Raw genomic sequence first — 16295 nt, forward strand, 5'->3', positions numbered from 1 at the left:
TAAAACCAAATTATACTTAAACATATTGACACCAAATGCGCAGTTCCTCAAGTTTGAGGCAGAGTGTTTACGATTGCAGACTGCTCACAGCCAACTCTTACCCCTCTTTGGAGGAGAAATTGAGTTGCCACTGGCAATTAAGGCTTTTCTCAGTTTGTATGGGAGAAGGGAAGGTAAAGGACTAGGACAGTTAATTACAAAGCTGGGGAAAATATTTACAAGGTTTTATTTTAAGATCTATTGATATGAATATTTGAAGAATTTAATCTTTCATTATAGAAATTTGGCAGAATTTTTTATAACATTGCAAGTTCCAGCCTAGTACTTTTTTCTTGAAATCAACAGGACTTTTGGCTCTATCCATCCTCAAAAAGAGTAGACTAAGTCTTAGCAATGTGCACTAGTGGAAACTCCACCATTGAAATTTTCATCCTTAAGTTTTTAACAGAAGAGGAGGGAACAACCAGAAGTAAAACCTCCTGAATTTACTTTTTTTTTGCACTAAGATCCATCCTGCTGCTCATGGTTTAATGGTTTTGATTGAGAAACCTAACAAGATTGGCCAGTTTTACTACTGTTGCTCCAAGTTCTGTGGACAACCTGCAACTTACATCTGCCCATTTGGTCCTCCTCCTAGCAATGGATGCAGTTTGTTTTTCTCCCTCACTGAATTTCTTTGTCCACTAAAAGAATTAACAAAATTGGAATTGATACAGTTAAAAGAAAGAGAGTCTTCTAACATATCCACTGGCCTGACACACAATTTTACCAGTTCAAACCACAAAGCATATCCAACACATCTGAATTATTACATTAATAAAGCAGTAAGCAGGAGCTCCATACTAGAGATGTCAATAATACCAAAACAGTATGTTGCACTCCAGTAAGATGAAGTAAAAGTTTTAATGTCCACATTTGGCACATTAGACCTGCTTAGAAGACCCTTAGGCAGCTTACTGCCCAGCAATTTGGTTAATCCTCACCCAAACATTGCAAAATACAGTGCACAAAAATAAAACATAGTTTTGTTTTACAAAACAATAATTTTCACCAAAATTGCTATAAATCAACCTGTATTAATAAAACAGGAACCAAATACTCTGCCAAACACTGGATGGAAACCAGTTTAACCACACCAAGGTCCAAACTACACCACTGTCACACATCATATGTGTTAATATAAAGAAACCCAGCTAATCACACTTGTTTGTACTAGCCTCAGAAAGATGACCATATTCAGATGGATATACATACACTATTCTTCTCTCTTAGGTGGAAGCATTAGTGTTTGTAGTATATTACTATTTTCAACATAACTCCAAGACAATGCTGTCCAGGCCTCAACTCTTTACATGTGTGAAACAGAACTTCAACCCATGAGAAATTTCTAACACTCAGGAATTCACAGTCAATGCACAACAATAGCATTTAAACAGACAAAAAAAAATCTAAAAACACTCATTTCTAAAAAAAAAAAAAAGGAAACTATACGACTGACATTTTTAAAAGTGATTAAAAATTTTGAACATATATAGAATAAAAGAGCATGATTATCAGAGCAGTGATCTGAAAGCACTTTCAAAGCACCCCAAAATGTTGATTACCTGCTTTACAGCCTAAGTTTTATAGTAAGACAAGTTTCATCTTGTAATAGCATTTAGATTCAGAAGCAAATCCTTTTCTTTCTTCATCTTCTAAATTCAGTCAAGTATGTCCTCATTATTTATTTTTTAAGTTCAGAAATGTTTAATACATGTAAGATCAGTGGTCTTTCATTGTTATTCCAATAAAATAGGACTATAAAACCCCAAATGAGGTTACTGGATGGGATTCAGTTCAAGATTATGATTAGGGGTCTACCTGCAGGTGTTCAACAAGCATAGCAGATGTCTAACGTCCCATTCTATTTATCAGAGTTCCAGTCCAAACCAACCAAAGGAGCTTAAATCAGCTCAACGTCAAAGCAAACACCCAACCAGTCATTTAGATCACACTGTTCTTTATACTGGCTATACTAACTACATAGCTATTGACTACAACAGCGGTTTAGACATCTTGGGCTTGATTCACTTGCACATACATCTGAGATGCCACTGGGTGAAAGCTGAAGAGGAGGCTGTTTCTGAAGACAACCTCTCACCACCTCTGCCCTACCTACTGACCTTGTGCAGTAGTGTCTGCTAATGTAAAGCATCTCAAATGGCCACTGTCTTGGGTTTACATGGCAAGGGCTTGGTAGCAGAGGGCTGCAGGGGTGGGCTCTGTGAGCGAAGCCCAGCAGCTGCCCCATGTCAGATCAGAGCCGGCTCCAGCCGACTCCAAAAGGGACCTGCCGCTGACCACAGCCAAGCCAGGGAGCGATGCTGGTTGGGCCTCTGGGACAGCAGAGTTAAGGAAGGGGAAAAAACTGCTGTGCAATAGCAGCTGGGAGAGTGAGAAAATCTAAGAGACACAGCCCTGCAGACCCGCAGGTCAGTGCAGCAGGAGGGCAGGAGGTGCTCCAGTCACGCAGCAGCAGTTCCCCTGCGGACTACGGAGAGGCCCCTGGTGGAGCAGGCTGTCCCCCTGCAGCCCATGGGTCCCACATGGAGCAGATCTCCACGCTGCAGCCCGTGGAGGAGCCCCCGGTGGAGCAGGTGGATGTGGCCTGGAGGAGGCTGCGGCCCATGGAGAGCCCCTGCAGGAGCAGGCCCCGGGCCGGAGCTGCAGCCCATGGAGAGGAGCCCACGCAGGAGCAGGGGGTCTGGGGGGAGCTGCCGCCCGTGGGGGACCCGTGCTGGAGCAGTTTGCTCCTGGGGGATGGACTGTGTGGTACGGAGCCGTGTGGGAGCAGTTCTTGAGGAGCTGCCACCTGTGGGCAGCCCCTGCAGGCTCAGTTTGGGAAGGACCCCACGTGGAGCAGGGGCAGAGAGTGACCGTGAAGGAGTGGTGCAAATGAAGCCGCAGGGACTGACCACAGCCCCCATTCCCCGTTCTCCTGTGCCACTCAGGGGGAGGACATAGAGGAGGGTGGATGGGGGGAAGGTGTTTTTGGTTTGCTTTTCGTTTCTCACTGTGCTAGTCTACTAGTGATATGCAATAAGCTACATTAATCTCCCTACAGTGAGTCTGTTTTGCCCATGACGGTAACTGGTGAGCAATCTCCCTTTCCTTATCTCAACCCTTGAGCCCTTTCCATTGTATTTTCTCCCCTTTTTCCTTTGAGGAGGGGGAGTGAGAGATCAGCTGGAGTGGAGTTCAGTTGCATAGCAGGGTAAAACAACCACAGGCACAGGCACCTTATTATTCTTTAAGTACACTGCACTGCTAGCACATATACAGGCACTTACAATCAGGTATTTTAAATGGAATCCTTTCTATTATGTTATAAAAGAGCATTTCTAAGAAAAGAGAGAAAGGTATCAATTAGGATGGACTAATGAAGACATAAAAAGACAGAAATGCTTTCAGTAATGTATTCATTTGGTTAAGTCTAACATGGATTGCATTTCAAATTTTTTTGCTGTAGTTTTGTATGCTTTAGCTATAACTCCTATGCAATTAAAAATATATGTAGAAGTAGATGTAGTCATTCTGCAAAAGATTTGCTTGTAAGCCTTGTGAAGCCAATAACATTATACCAAAGGTCAATTTTTCCCTAGCATTTTGATCCCCATTCCCTTTCCAATTACTGCAAGATACGGCATTATATATAGCTTGAACTGTATTCTACAACATTCTTAAAACTACAATACATTTGCCAGACCACACACACAAATTGCAAATTACCCCCCACACTCCATACTGCCTAATCTACATAGCTCCTTTCAGTAGTCTGACTGAAGCCAGTTTTTGGTTACTCATGTCTGACTATACTCGTACCCACCAGTGTGCATTGCTGAATATGTAATAGCCATCCAACATCCTACACTTTACAGGTACCAACAGATGTAAACCATCTTTATTTACCATACATTACATGGACTTCTTCCACAGAGAAAGATTAAGAGTGAATAATTGTGAATAACTTTGAGTACACTTGCAACCATTCCCAAAACCAGGCACAGCAATGTGATAATTTGATTATTGAACATGACGAATCATTACTATAACTACAATTCTGTATTGGGTTTACGTCGCAAGGTTTTGGTAGCAGGGGGGCTGCAGGGCTGGCCTCTGCGAGACAAGTCCAGAAGCTGCCCCATGTCAGATAAAAGCCAGCTCCAGATGGCTTAATTTTATCCCCCTTTCCCTTCGAGAAAGTGGCTGTGGTAGAGTTTGGCTGCCCAGCAGGGTAAAACCACCACATAAGAAATCTTTTCCTACTCCTCGTTACACTTCAGGAGCTTCTCAGGAAAGTCTAATTGTGATGAGCCTTCCTATAAAATCAATATGGCAAACTGAAAAAATACTTACGGTTGATGTGATCGATATAGTACACACCAATCTGAGGATCGTACGCAGCTTCCCATCCCCACGGCAGTTCATCCCCAACACAATCCGCAAATGACAAGGGTTTTGTTAACCTACAAATAAAGAAACAAGTTCAAGGTATAGCTTCTCTCTCTTCCCTACGTATGTTTGTTATTTGTATGAATTCCTATTGTGACAAAAGCTAAAGAATGACGATACGAAAAAAGGAGAGTTATCCCACCAACCCCCCTTACAGTTTAGGCTCTTGATTCTTTTTCCCCTACTCCATCCTTATGAATTCATTAACTCCAAGAACATAACATAAATTATTGCAAACATTTTCCAGTACAGGTACTCAAGTGAGAAATTCATTGCAACATCTTTCACATTTGACAGTTCAAAATTAAACAACAACCAATAGCTTGTAAAAGAACAATCTACATCCCTATTTGTCCTCAGAAGAACTGGACCCTTCAACCTTGAGACTGTGATGACAACACTGGATTTCAAGGTCATCTTTTCGAACGACCATAGACAGAAAACACAGAAAAGAAAATATAACCATCTAAGATACTGCTAGTAGCACTTAACCAATCCATGTACTTGAATAAAATTAGCAGCAGTTTGGAGAACTACATAGAGTAGACATTTTATAAGTAACATTCAGTAGACATTCAGATGTTCACATGGTTCCTTTTTAGGAAGATAGATAATTAAAGTTTTTCATTTTAATTACCTATTTGCAACACGAAATAGTTTGGTAACAATAATGCATGCAATTTTTTTTGACTGGGGCTGAGCAAAGCTTGCATCATCATGTTATTGCTGGTTTGGGGGAAAGAAACAAGTATTAAGTATTGAGTTTCCTGTTGATAAAACCACAGCTATGTCACTCACTGATATATTTAAAAGGAAAAACAAAAGATTTAAGATTATCACTGTAATGTTAGTACATACTCAGAATTTAAATTAAAAATCCTGACACTAGGATTACCAAGCGCAGTTTGTGGGACACACAAGTATCACCTCCTTTGCTCACCGAAGCTTTTATCTCATCATGAAAATTCCATATAAATAAAAAGTTAACCATCTAATTCACATAGGGTTTTTTGGGGTTGGTATTTTTTAATAATTATTTGCAAATTTCCAAATTTTCCAAAACAAACCAGTTTATCAACATTTTTTGTGAGGAATGGCAGAGAAAAGATTGGCATATTTTACTTTCTACAAAATGAAAGGGCTTTTTTGTGCAGAAAACACTACAGAGAAAATACTTTAAAAAGCTACTGAATTAAGTTTTTCACGTAGCTGAGCACAGTTTTGATTTCAAAATTATTGTCCCACAGAAAAATTATTGATGGATTTGACCTATCAATTCTTAAAGTAGGGCAATACTTTGTTCCTGCAAATTAGGGTTGTAGAAATTACAAATAATCAAGCTCTAATGCTCCAAAATTTCTGCAGAGTGGACAGTTGTTTTTTTCTTAAATTGTAAGCATGAATCTATGTTCTTGTATTTCTCTAAAGTTTAAAATATAATCCCATGAAAGTTACTGATACTTAATTTTGACAAACAAAACAAAGCAAACACAAAGCAAGTTTCCTAATTTACTGCCACATACAAACTGCTGTGCAAAACACTAAACACACTGGAAACTATGACAAAACTCAGGTGAAAACACCAATGTGAAATTACATCTGGATCACTAAGGTATAAAATACAGACTGTAAGCAGCACGAGAGAGCAGTGAGAAAAGTTTATCGGGAGAGGTTATCCACAAGAATGGCCAGCCACCGCCACTTTTCGCAGCACCGTAGAAAAGATGTAGCTTCTGTAGTACCTGTTTTCCTTCTTCTCTGTCGTAACCCACCGCATGCCGCCTTGCCACAGTCCAGGAACAACTACTGTACAGGAAAAAGCTGCAAGCTGCTGGGGTTACCAGCTGCCCTGCCAGATCAAACGCGCCTGCCCAAACGCTACCGATTAGCAGTTACCAGCATCACAGCAAAGATTACTGCCTTGTTTGCAAATAGGAACAGCTAGACAAAAAGAGGGGGATCTTAGGAAAGCAGGAGAAGCCTTTGAAAACCAGGATAATACAATCGTAGCTTCAGTCAGGCTGTCCGCAGCACGCAGCGGAGTGAACACCGGGTACCTGTGATAAAGAGTTCCCAGGCCGCTGCTCAGAGGAAACATCAATGGCATGAAAGCAAGAGCCCTTCAGCGCGGCCGGTTAGTCATGTGGACCTGTGCCAGCTACGAAGGAGCATCGTGCTGCGAAGAAAGTCCTGCCTCGAATTACATTACAGACGTGGATTTTCATAAAACATTTCTTACACTGAAAAAAAATAATAAAAAATCCGCTTCATCCTTCTTAGCTTTAACGTTATAGTATTGAACTGCAAGATTTGCATTTTGATTTAAGGAGTAAAAATATTTGAAACACAGTATTGCAGAGTGGGGATCATAGCAAACTCGTATAAACATACACAGATGGTCTTTCTAATAAATTCACTTAAAACTCTGTACAAGCATTTAATACTTTCACCAAAGACACAACACAGCTAGCAACAATCAGAAGTTGCGACTTTTAAACCACCTCTACAGGAAGGATGTATTCCCAGTAATATCCTGGCTTTTCATCTGCACTCCTCGCCAATTTTATTTTTAATCAAATACTGACTTCTTACTGTTACAGCTCATTCTGCAGCTTGGAGCTGCACGGACCACTCTGGCCATATGGATGTTGTGCCCAGGTGTTATCACCTTTCAGAAATCGGACACCGTGAGAATGAATAGCAGCCGCCGTCTCTTCCCACTCTCCATAAATTAATGCAATTAAAAAAAAAAAAACAAACTCTGTGGAAAAGTACTACTCAAGTGACCCACTCTAGTCCTCAAACAGAAGAAGAGGGAGGCAGAGGCACCGAAGTCCAGATAGTGCCAGACAGATTCTGTTCTTCTGGATCATGCTTGGACATACATCACAGCTGTGACAACTGAACTACGTCAGAACTGCTCCTGAGTACATATTTAAAACTTGGGCAGGTTTGTACATAACAAGATCCTAACTACCCAAGAGTGTTACATCCCCATGGCTCTCTTGTTTGTTCCAGAGTCTTTTAATAGCACAAGATTTTTGAGCCAGACACTTTTTACGATGAAGCAGCAATCAGCACAAGGAGATACCGGGCTGGTTTGAGCCCTCAAAACTGTCCCCATATATACTATTTACTTTCAAAATACATACGGCAAATGGATGAAATTAATATGACATGAAGACAAGTAAAATGCAAGAGAAAATCTGTAAGACAGAAGTCGAAAGCAAGGAGTTATGAGATAGTTATGAGATGTAACTGGGAAGGAAATAATACCTGAGAGCAGGGGCTGCAGGAATCTTGCCTTTGTGAAGATCATTATCTGTGAGATAATAACAGCTGATGGACGGACTGCCATTACATTCATTAACCGTGACCCAAGAAAAATGAGGTTTATTGCACCATAATAGAGGATTAAGTGCTGCGTCTCAGGGCACTGATATTCCAAGGTAGTAGTTTGCAATACTTCTTCGGGTTGTGGTTATCAATTTACATGTTCCTGAAAGAATGCCAATACTCAGAAAAGGATGACTTAAAGTCCACATTTAGTGTACTATGAAGCTGAATCAGTTAACAGAAGGTTTTTTAAATACATATTCATTAAACTCGAGTATTCCCACCTATGGGCAATATTTTTATTTATTCATTGATCCTTTTTAGAATTCTATCCAAATGAAGACTAAGTCATTAGCCTTAAACTCATAAATAGCAATTTTTTTCTACTCAACCCTGTACTGCTGCAATGTTCCCATTTCAGCCTATGGATTGAAGCATGCTCCAAGGACCGCGAGAACAAGCAGCGGGTGCGTACCACAAGAAGTGCCTACTCCTAGGAAAGCCAGGAAGAACTCTCTAACTCCACTGTGCAAACAGTATATAACTATGCTGTTGCCAATCACTCCACAGATGCCCTGGGAAACCCAGGAGAAAAATATGGCTTACAAATTGAGAAGCTATATTGCCACGTCAAATTCACATTTTTCTTTCGAGTTTTCAAAATACTTACCCAAGACTTTGAAAAGTAGATTCTCCAATGATACGTGTTATCCTTAATGGCTGCTGCTTTTATAGACATGACTACAGATAAGTCTGTATATGCATTCAAACTTAATAAAGAGGAGGATGATGTTGTAAAATGGAAACGTAACTACAGACTGACTGACTGTCAATGCAATGTTGTTTGATTTGGTCAATTTTGTGCACTTTTGTGCTTGAGATACTCCGTAGACCACAAAAATATACAGAAGTGATGTTTTTTCCTAAGGTCAATGACCACAAAAAATGAGAACTTTACTACGTGTAGTAGTAAATGCTCTCTTTCTGTTAGGATACAGACTACCCATGGTATTTCACACTTCCTTGATGATCAGTGTGCATATTCTTCAAAAGGGTATGCGTATGTATACACACAAAAACATTTCCATGCATTATTCGATACAAGAGTAATGCTGCATTCTGCTGCATCCCTTCTCTGAGACTTCATTTCTCTCCAAAATCTCTTCAGGATGAAGTCACAACACTGAAGCAGAAATTACCCATATTATGATTAGGACTTTACTTTATCAACAGGAAACTCCAGAATTTGGTCTTTGCTCCCTTCTAAATTCATCTGACTTCCTTAGCATATTTCAAGTGCTGATGTTACCCATACAAGCAAGGACTACACGAGTAAAGCTTGAGATGTTTTGCTTAGACTGATGTAATGCAATTTATAATAAATGTGATGAAGAATGAAGGGAATAGAGAAAAGTAAGAAGGCACATCTCAGAAAACTGAAGGAGGACAACAAAAAAGAAACAAATCCAAGACTATTCCTCAATTAGAGAGGAGAAAAATGCAGGTTGGTAAGAGGTTCATAAAAGATACCCGAGAACTATGAACAGGTTCATCCTAATCTCTTTCAAAATGAATTCCAAGAACACCTCCTTTGTTGTGCAATGCTTGACCTACAGTCAAGACTCGGAGGTTTGAATTCAATTATAACTAGGGTCAATGCTCGACTTCTATAGCAATTTCGACATCCATTTGAAAACCTTCTCCAAATCCCAGTTATCCCCTACCCAAAATGCCCTCATGTGCTTTGCCTTGCAGCAAGATCTAGCACGACACTTATCTGAAGTGTTACACAGATTAAATTTCATACCCATTCATTCTTGTACACCGAATGCTATATAACGATGTACATTGCACATTTCTCTTACAATGCAGGACTTGCTATTACTTTTTTTAAAAGAGATTACCAACTGTTCTGAAAAACACGACTCTTCTCCACACTCTATGAACCAAGAAGACAAAACTTTAAGGTACATCTATTAAAACATAACTGAAGAACCCCAAAGATGGAATGACACATGCACACTTACCTGGAACCTGCCTCACTTAACTACACACACCCTTACAAAAGTGTGTACAGGTGACCTACCAGCCACACAATACAATGGTAACACCACTTTTTCTGAGCACTTCCTTGCAAATACTTCCAGTCAGCACAAGGACACAGAATACAAGCATATATGATGAATGTCAGTTACTTTCTTACTTATTTTGCAAAAACACAACTGAAAATATTCCATTCTTATTTTCATGCAGTAGCTCGAATGTAAATATTTAAATGAACTGATCAGGCAAAGGAATGTACAGAGAAAGAGAAGTGTTCAAATTCTTTACGAGAACTCCTAATTTAGTGTTCAAGTTGGATCAATTGTTAAAAGTTAAAATCAATTCAACTCTTACCCAGTTTTCTAATGCTACAACCATTATGAATTTAAAAGATCTATTAACCTATCTTCTAATCCCATTCCAAATATGCTGCCAGACATGGATTTTACTCACTTCAGGCACCCAAGATGGATTTCTTATATAAAACTCATGGGTGCAATTCATCCCATCAACTTTAAGAATTCGTTATCTAACCTGAATTACTCATTTAGGTTCCCTATGGAGACTAATTCAGCACATCTACTTAGACTGAGGATGAATAACACTCTGAAGGTTTCCCTCTTTTTCTACCTGACTGTAGAAATCATCTAAATATGAGGCTCCTGACCGAAAGCAAGGTGACTAAATTTAAGCAGGATGAATACTTAGCGGTACTGTCCAGGTAGCAGACTGCATACAGCACTGCAGAGGAGACCAAGCTGCATCTCCATGCTGCAGGCTAGGGTTAGAAAGGGAGCACTGCGGCTCACTACTGCTGAGGTCTGTATCCACTGACAGCACAAAAGTTACATTACATTACATCAGGAAGACAATTTTCTCTTCTACAAATCAGTGGCTGAAGCTGCAACAAAACACACTTGATTTCTGTTGTCAGCTCCCTAACTTTAAGAAGTGGTAACTGGACCACCTGTAGAAAGTGGCAGAATTTGCATGCTCATAAAACACTCTTCACTATTTTCTTCGATCATTCAAGTCTATAAACTAGCCAACCCCACACACAATTTCTCTCTCCAAAATCTCATTCATGGTTCTGTTGACAGGATTTCAGTTTCTAAACACTGTGTTCTTAACACAGCAGTCCCTCCCATTCAGACAGCAGTCCAAGACGTTATGTACAAACTCTGCAACGCTTAGGTACATTCTCTTTTAACAAGGGTATTATTAAGATAAACCACCAGTTCATTACAGGTATTATTTTGAACGAGTAATTCAGCGAACATCAGCATGACATGAGAATACGTTAAACAAGGGCTAGCATGCTGGCAGCCTCTGTTTTATTATAGTCCTTAAATATCAGAGGGTCAAGAGTCTTGTTTGTCTTGCTCACAACATTTGTGCAATCATTTTTCAGTGGACATTAACATACACGTTACCTTTTCTACACCAATACAGAATTAGTAAGAATAGTTCAAACTAAATGCCACCCCAGTCTTTAATTACGAAAAGCTCTCAATAATACCAGATAATGCTGATTTCCGCCTACAGCCACCATAGCATGCGCACCATTAGCCTGTTCAGCATTACACCTGTATGCATACATCAGTATAGGCATATAAAGGTTCCTAGCCACACACCTCACCTGTACACGTAGCTGCCAGCAGTACCTTGAGAGCACCGTGCCTTTGCTTTCTTGTACCACAGCTGCATACTCAGAAACTAACTGCAGAGATTAAGTCACAGGGGAGTTGTGCACATTTAGCTGAAAAAGAGTTACTAATTCCATCAGCAGGTATTTCTAGGATACACTGAACATTTTCGCTCATTTTCCAGATCTCAGATCCTTTTGCTCCTGATAATACAAGGACGAGTAAACGAGTCAAATTTGTATACAAAGAATGGGAACCTGCAATAACTGGGAGATGACTCTAGTTTTCAAAACACATTACAGGTATAGTACCATTTTTAATAGCTTGCAATTTCTATCCTATAATTCCTTTAAACCCCCAAATACTTATGACAGCAAGTAGGCCCTAAAGAAATGTATTTTTTGTGTTTTAGAGGTTTTTTTGGTAAATGAAAACGTACATACACGCAGGTAAGTGCTTATCCTAAGAGACATGCAAAAGTTCACCACCTTGCAGCAACACAGAATGGCTGGACAATATCTGGGGATGTATTGTTGGGGTAACAGCTCTCGCAAGTGTTTTACAAGCTCAAGCACTTCGCTCCAGTACTGAATTCATTCTGGCAGTGGTTTACAATGACATCTCCCATATTACAAGCCAGTTATGGATTTGTGTAGATAGGACTAGACCACATGCAAAAATGTTTGAGGGAACCTAAGTAGGGCTTGGAAAAATAGAGTTTCCATTAAAAGACTCTTGTCTAGCTAGCCAGCAGCCCAGGTCAACAGAATATTGTGTTCAGGCAGCGTACAAAGATCAGAAAGAAACTAAACAATCTTTTTCCTTCCTCATAGGTTTTTGTTGTTTTTTTACAATCTTTTTTAGAGTACTGAATAAATGGTTTCTTCTCTGTAATTTAGGCAAAGTACTCAAGGCTGTTTTGAAATGCTTTGCTGAAAAGGGCAGTGTGCTGAATGGTGTCTTTCTTGGTTCTCATTTAGAGAGCCCTTCAGAGCCGCAGTTACATTAGCACTACCATGTGAAATGGCCGTGGCAGCCCATTATCTGTGCGGGCTGTTACTGCCAAAAGGCCTTCCTGAAGACCAACTCAGTTCCGTATGCTGTACCATGGCACACAGCCGCTCACAATATTCAGTGCATACTGCTTAGAAACAAGCTGGTACCTCACCATCAACAGCTTTGGAGACAAGCAGTAAGTACTGTAGGAAACTGTACTCCGTTCCTTCAATGTTTTCCAGTAACTACTCTTCCCAATTCGGTCAAGAAACACTCAACTGCCAGGACAAGGATGAAAACAAGCCAACCTACCCATCTGAAACCCTACTACAGGAAAAAAATCCTAAATTCAATTTGTTTACACATCACTTTTACTAAACTTCTATAACATCAAATAACAAACTTTGAAAAAAAAACAAAAAAACTTGTTTCCAATAAGACATCTACAAACAGAACCACTCTAAGAGAATGCAGCCTATGTAGTTAAGAGACAGGATGCACTGCACATTGAGAGCAGCAAGTTTTTTAAAACAAATATCTACTCACATCTGCAAAGAATGAATCCACTTAATTTAACAGCACAAATAAAGCCTCCAAAATTACAATCTGATAATAAGAATAACTGAAGAAAAGCTGCTACAGAATGAATGCTGTCCCTTAACAAAAAGGTGGGTGGGTTTTCTGTTGTTTGTTTTTGTCTTAGAAAAGCCAATAAAATCTGCAGAAGTAGTGAACCAAACTAAAAACCAAGATACCCACCAAGCAACCTAGGAGGGATAAAACCAACCAGACCAAATCCAAAGTGCTGTGAAATATGTAAATCAAAATTCTTATATGATGGAATTCCCAGTTTTCCCAAAAGATCCCTCCCTACCTCACTTCACTGTTTTGCTAGTGTCCTATAGAATCATCATCAGTGCTCGCAGTATGTGAACAAGAACTATTGTGCTTTTATTTTGAAAAAGGCATATCCCCATTGCTCAAACTTCCTACCCATCCCCAAATTCCCAAACATAGAAAAGTTAAGGATGGAAAAAAAACAACCACCACCAAACAGCCAGGGAACTGGTGTCCTCCTCACACAGGCACACAAGAAAGCATGTAAGAGGGAACGTGCTGCCGCCCAGCTTACCATAAGATGCTACGTGCATCTTCAAGATGGCCATAGCATCCATTACAGCAGCAATGAAATAGAGCTGAACTGCCTCTTCCCAGTGCCCAAGGGGTTAACATTAGCTCGATGTCAGCTCGCTCTGTCCCTTCACAGGTGCTTCTGAAAAGGCACACAGACTGAATGGCCCAGACCCAGAAGGGGAAGAATGCTTTTGGGAAGGAAGGGACCCACACCCACTGCTCACAGGACCAGGTCAAACTGCCTGCTGGCATGGTTTTTTGTTTCCTTTTCCTTTTGATTATGATAAACTGTTTTTGCTTTCTACTTAACAATAACCATCAGCGAAGAAAAAAAAACACACGGAACACAGCTATACGTTTTGCTACATCATTTTAGCAATAGAAGATACCGGAAAAAAACAAAGAATGAAAAGGAGAATGAGTAATATTTTGTAAGGGAAAAAAACCACAATCAGATCACTTTACTGGTAATTTGTTTATCCCCTCAGCATTGCCAAGTTCAACGCAAAGCAGACATTTTGCAAGGCTATGGGGTGGGGGAGCAGGGGGCGGAGGAGTGGAAATGGGTAATGCCACGCATGTTTTCTCCTGCGTCTTTCTTTGACGCGGCAGTTGGTCCTGTGCTGGCATGTAAGCACTATAATATTAGACACCTGGAATGTCAGGAATGTCTGATAACCATACCCTCGTGCAGGGATAATTCCACAGCCATAAACCAGCGATACGACCTTTGAGCTTTTCCCCTGGAAAGCTCGAATGCAGTGACACTATGAAAAGGCTGTTATATGCAGCGTTGCTATAGGTTAGTTGTATACGTGCTTGTACACTGTTGATAGATGGAAACCATGATGTCAGTCAAGAGCCCTGTTAAGAAAATTAGCTATTAGTTTTAATCTGAGGCCATAAGCACTATGATATTTTTCCAGCTAGATTAAATGTTATCAACCCTACAATCTCTACCTGCAAACTTGACTTGGAAATGTTTCCTTTACCTGGCTTCTCCCACTTCGCTTCTCATTTCATATATTACCAAACTATTTTTCTACAACGGGAAGACATTTCCTCAGAAATACATGTTTTAAAAAAAAAAAAAAAAAAAGGCCAAGCATTGGTTTGTGAAATTCAAACTCTGCAAGAGCTTCTGTAAGCAAAACCAAGCAACATCTGTCCCCAAAAGCTTACCATTTAACCGAAGCATGATATAACAAACAATAGGAGGAAAATGACCGCAGGCTGAAATATTTTATCTGAATAAATCAAGACAGATGCACTTACTATAAAGGATTAAAACCTTTATTTTGCTATTTTGGATGATTTATCAGCTTGGGTATGTCAGGCAGTAAGTATCAAAAGCACGCTTCCTGGCAGATAGCTAACCACAGGAGGGTTAAAGACAGGACGTTACTGTAGCATGAAAATTAGGTCTGGGAAAGAGAAACTCAATGAAGAAACACGGTCCAAACCAGAAAACAATCATGACAGTAACGTCAGCATTAACAGATCTTCCTTCTCCCTAACCTTTCCCTTTCTTCCTTTCTGTAATTTCATATACACACTTGTCCAAATGAGCTCTACAGAAAATAATCCTGAAAATGTTGTTCTGTGAACTCCCCTTCGCTCCTCTTGCAGACGAATGCTTGCACTACAAGGAACCTTTGGATTTATGGAGAGTGTATTTATCACACTCCTTTGCCTAACTCTGCTCCCACTGAAGTCAGCGGGAGTGTTACCAATTTCAGTAGCAGGAAACTTAAATCTGTGACAAGCCCTTTTGAAAAGTCCCATCCATCTGAACATCTCAAATAACCTCACAAACATTCGACTTCAGCACCGCGAGGCACTTCGGCCAAGTACACCAATCATTCCAGAAGCAGGGAAGAGTGAACTTGAGTTAACTGCCCAAGGTCACCGCAATTCAGACACAGACCTACAAACTGCACCCTAGGGGAGACTACACCATCTCTAACCATAATTCTCAATACCGAGCTCTTCGTGTCTGTATTTCCAGCTTCTCACCCAATCACTTGGTTTGTAGCCATTTTTACCGCAGACCTCATGAAACCATTAGGTACTTGATGGTATCCCCGCAGCTCCTGCTGCAAAAAGACTGCCCTAGTTCTAACAGTACCAAGGACACTTGGCCAACCTCTGGCACTGGTGAACTCTATTTCCAGATGCTACAAGAGTAGTAGCAGTCTTTAAAATGGAGTAACGATTGTTTACATGGAAAAGGAACAAACACACCACTGGTTTTATACAACTGCAAGCAGCACACTACTACAAAGAAAGAGAGGGGAATACGTTTGCATCTTAGTATTAATAACAGACCATAAAAAAGTCTGACAACCCTTGGTGCAAATGGTTCAGAAAGCTGCCTTAAATCATTTTGGCTACAGTTCCACAGAAGGCAGCATCTAGAAAAACCTTTACATCCGTGAGAGCAGAGCGAGGGACCCTGCAGCTGCCCAAGAAGCCTGGACACCACAGCCTGACCCAGACAGTGAAACTGCATGACTGAAATAACAAATAAGGACTGCGACAAACGTGCTTGCTTCACACAAATCTAATCACACAACTTACAAATACATGGTGCTGAGGTGTCAAAGTACTCTAAAATCCCAGTTACAACAAGGTTTCAGATATATGTCC

The 16295-nt window shown here is 40.3% G+C and overlaps 1 protein-coding gene across 1 annotated transcript in view; it reads right to left on the bottom strand.

Moving 5' to 3' along the window:
* The window catches only part of WWC2 (WW and C2 domain containing 2), a 100481-nt gene that overhangs the window by 62123 nt on the left and 22063 nt on the right, over positions 1–16295 (bottom strand). Inside the window, exon 2 of the mRNA XM_035557827.2 lies at positions 4396–4505. Coding sequence (XP_035413720.1) covers positions 4396–4505 — 110 coding nt within the window. The remainder of the gene's footprint in view (positions 1–4395; positions 4506–16295) is intronic.

Source organism: Cygnus atratus, chromosome 4, assembly GCF_013377495.2.
Source record: "Cygnus atratus isolate AKBS03 ecotype Queensland, Australia chromosome 4, CAtr_DNAZoo_HiC_assembly, whole genome shotgun sequence".
NCBI classification, from domain to species: Eukaryota; Metazoa; Chordata; class Aves; order Anseriformes; family Anatidae; genus Cygnus; species Cygnus atratus.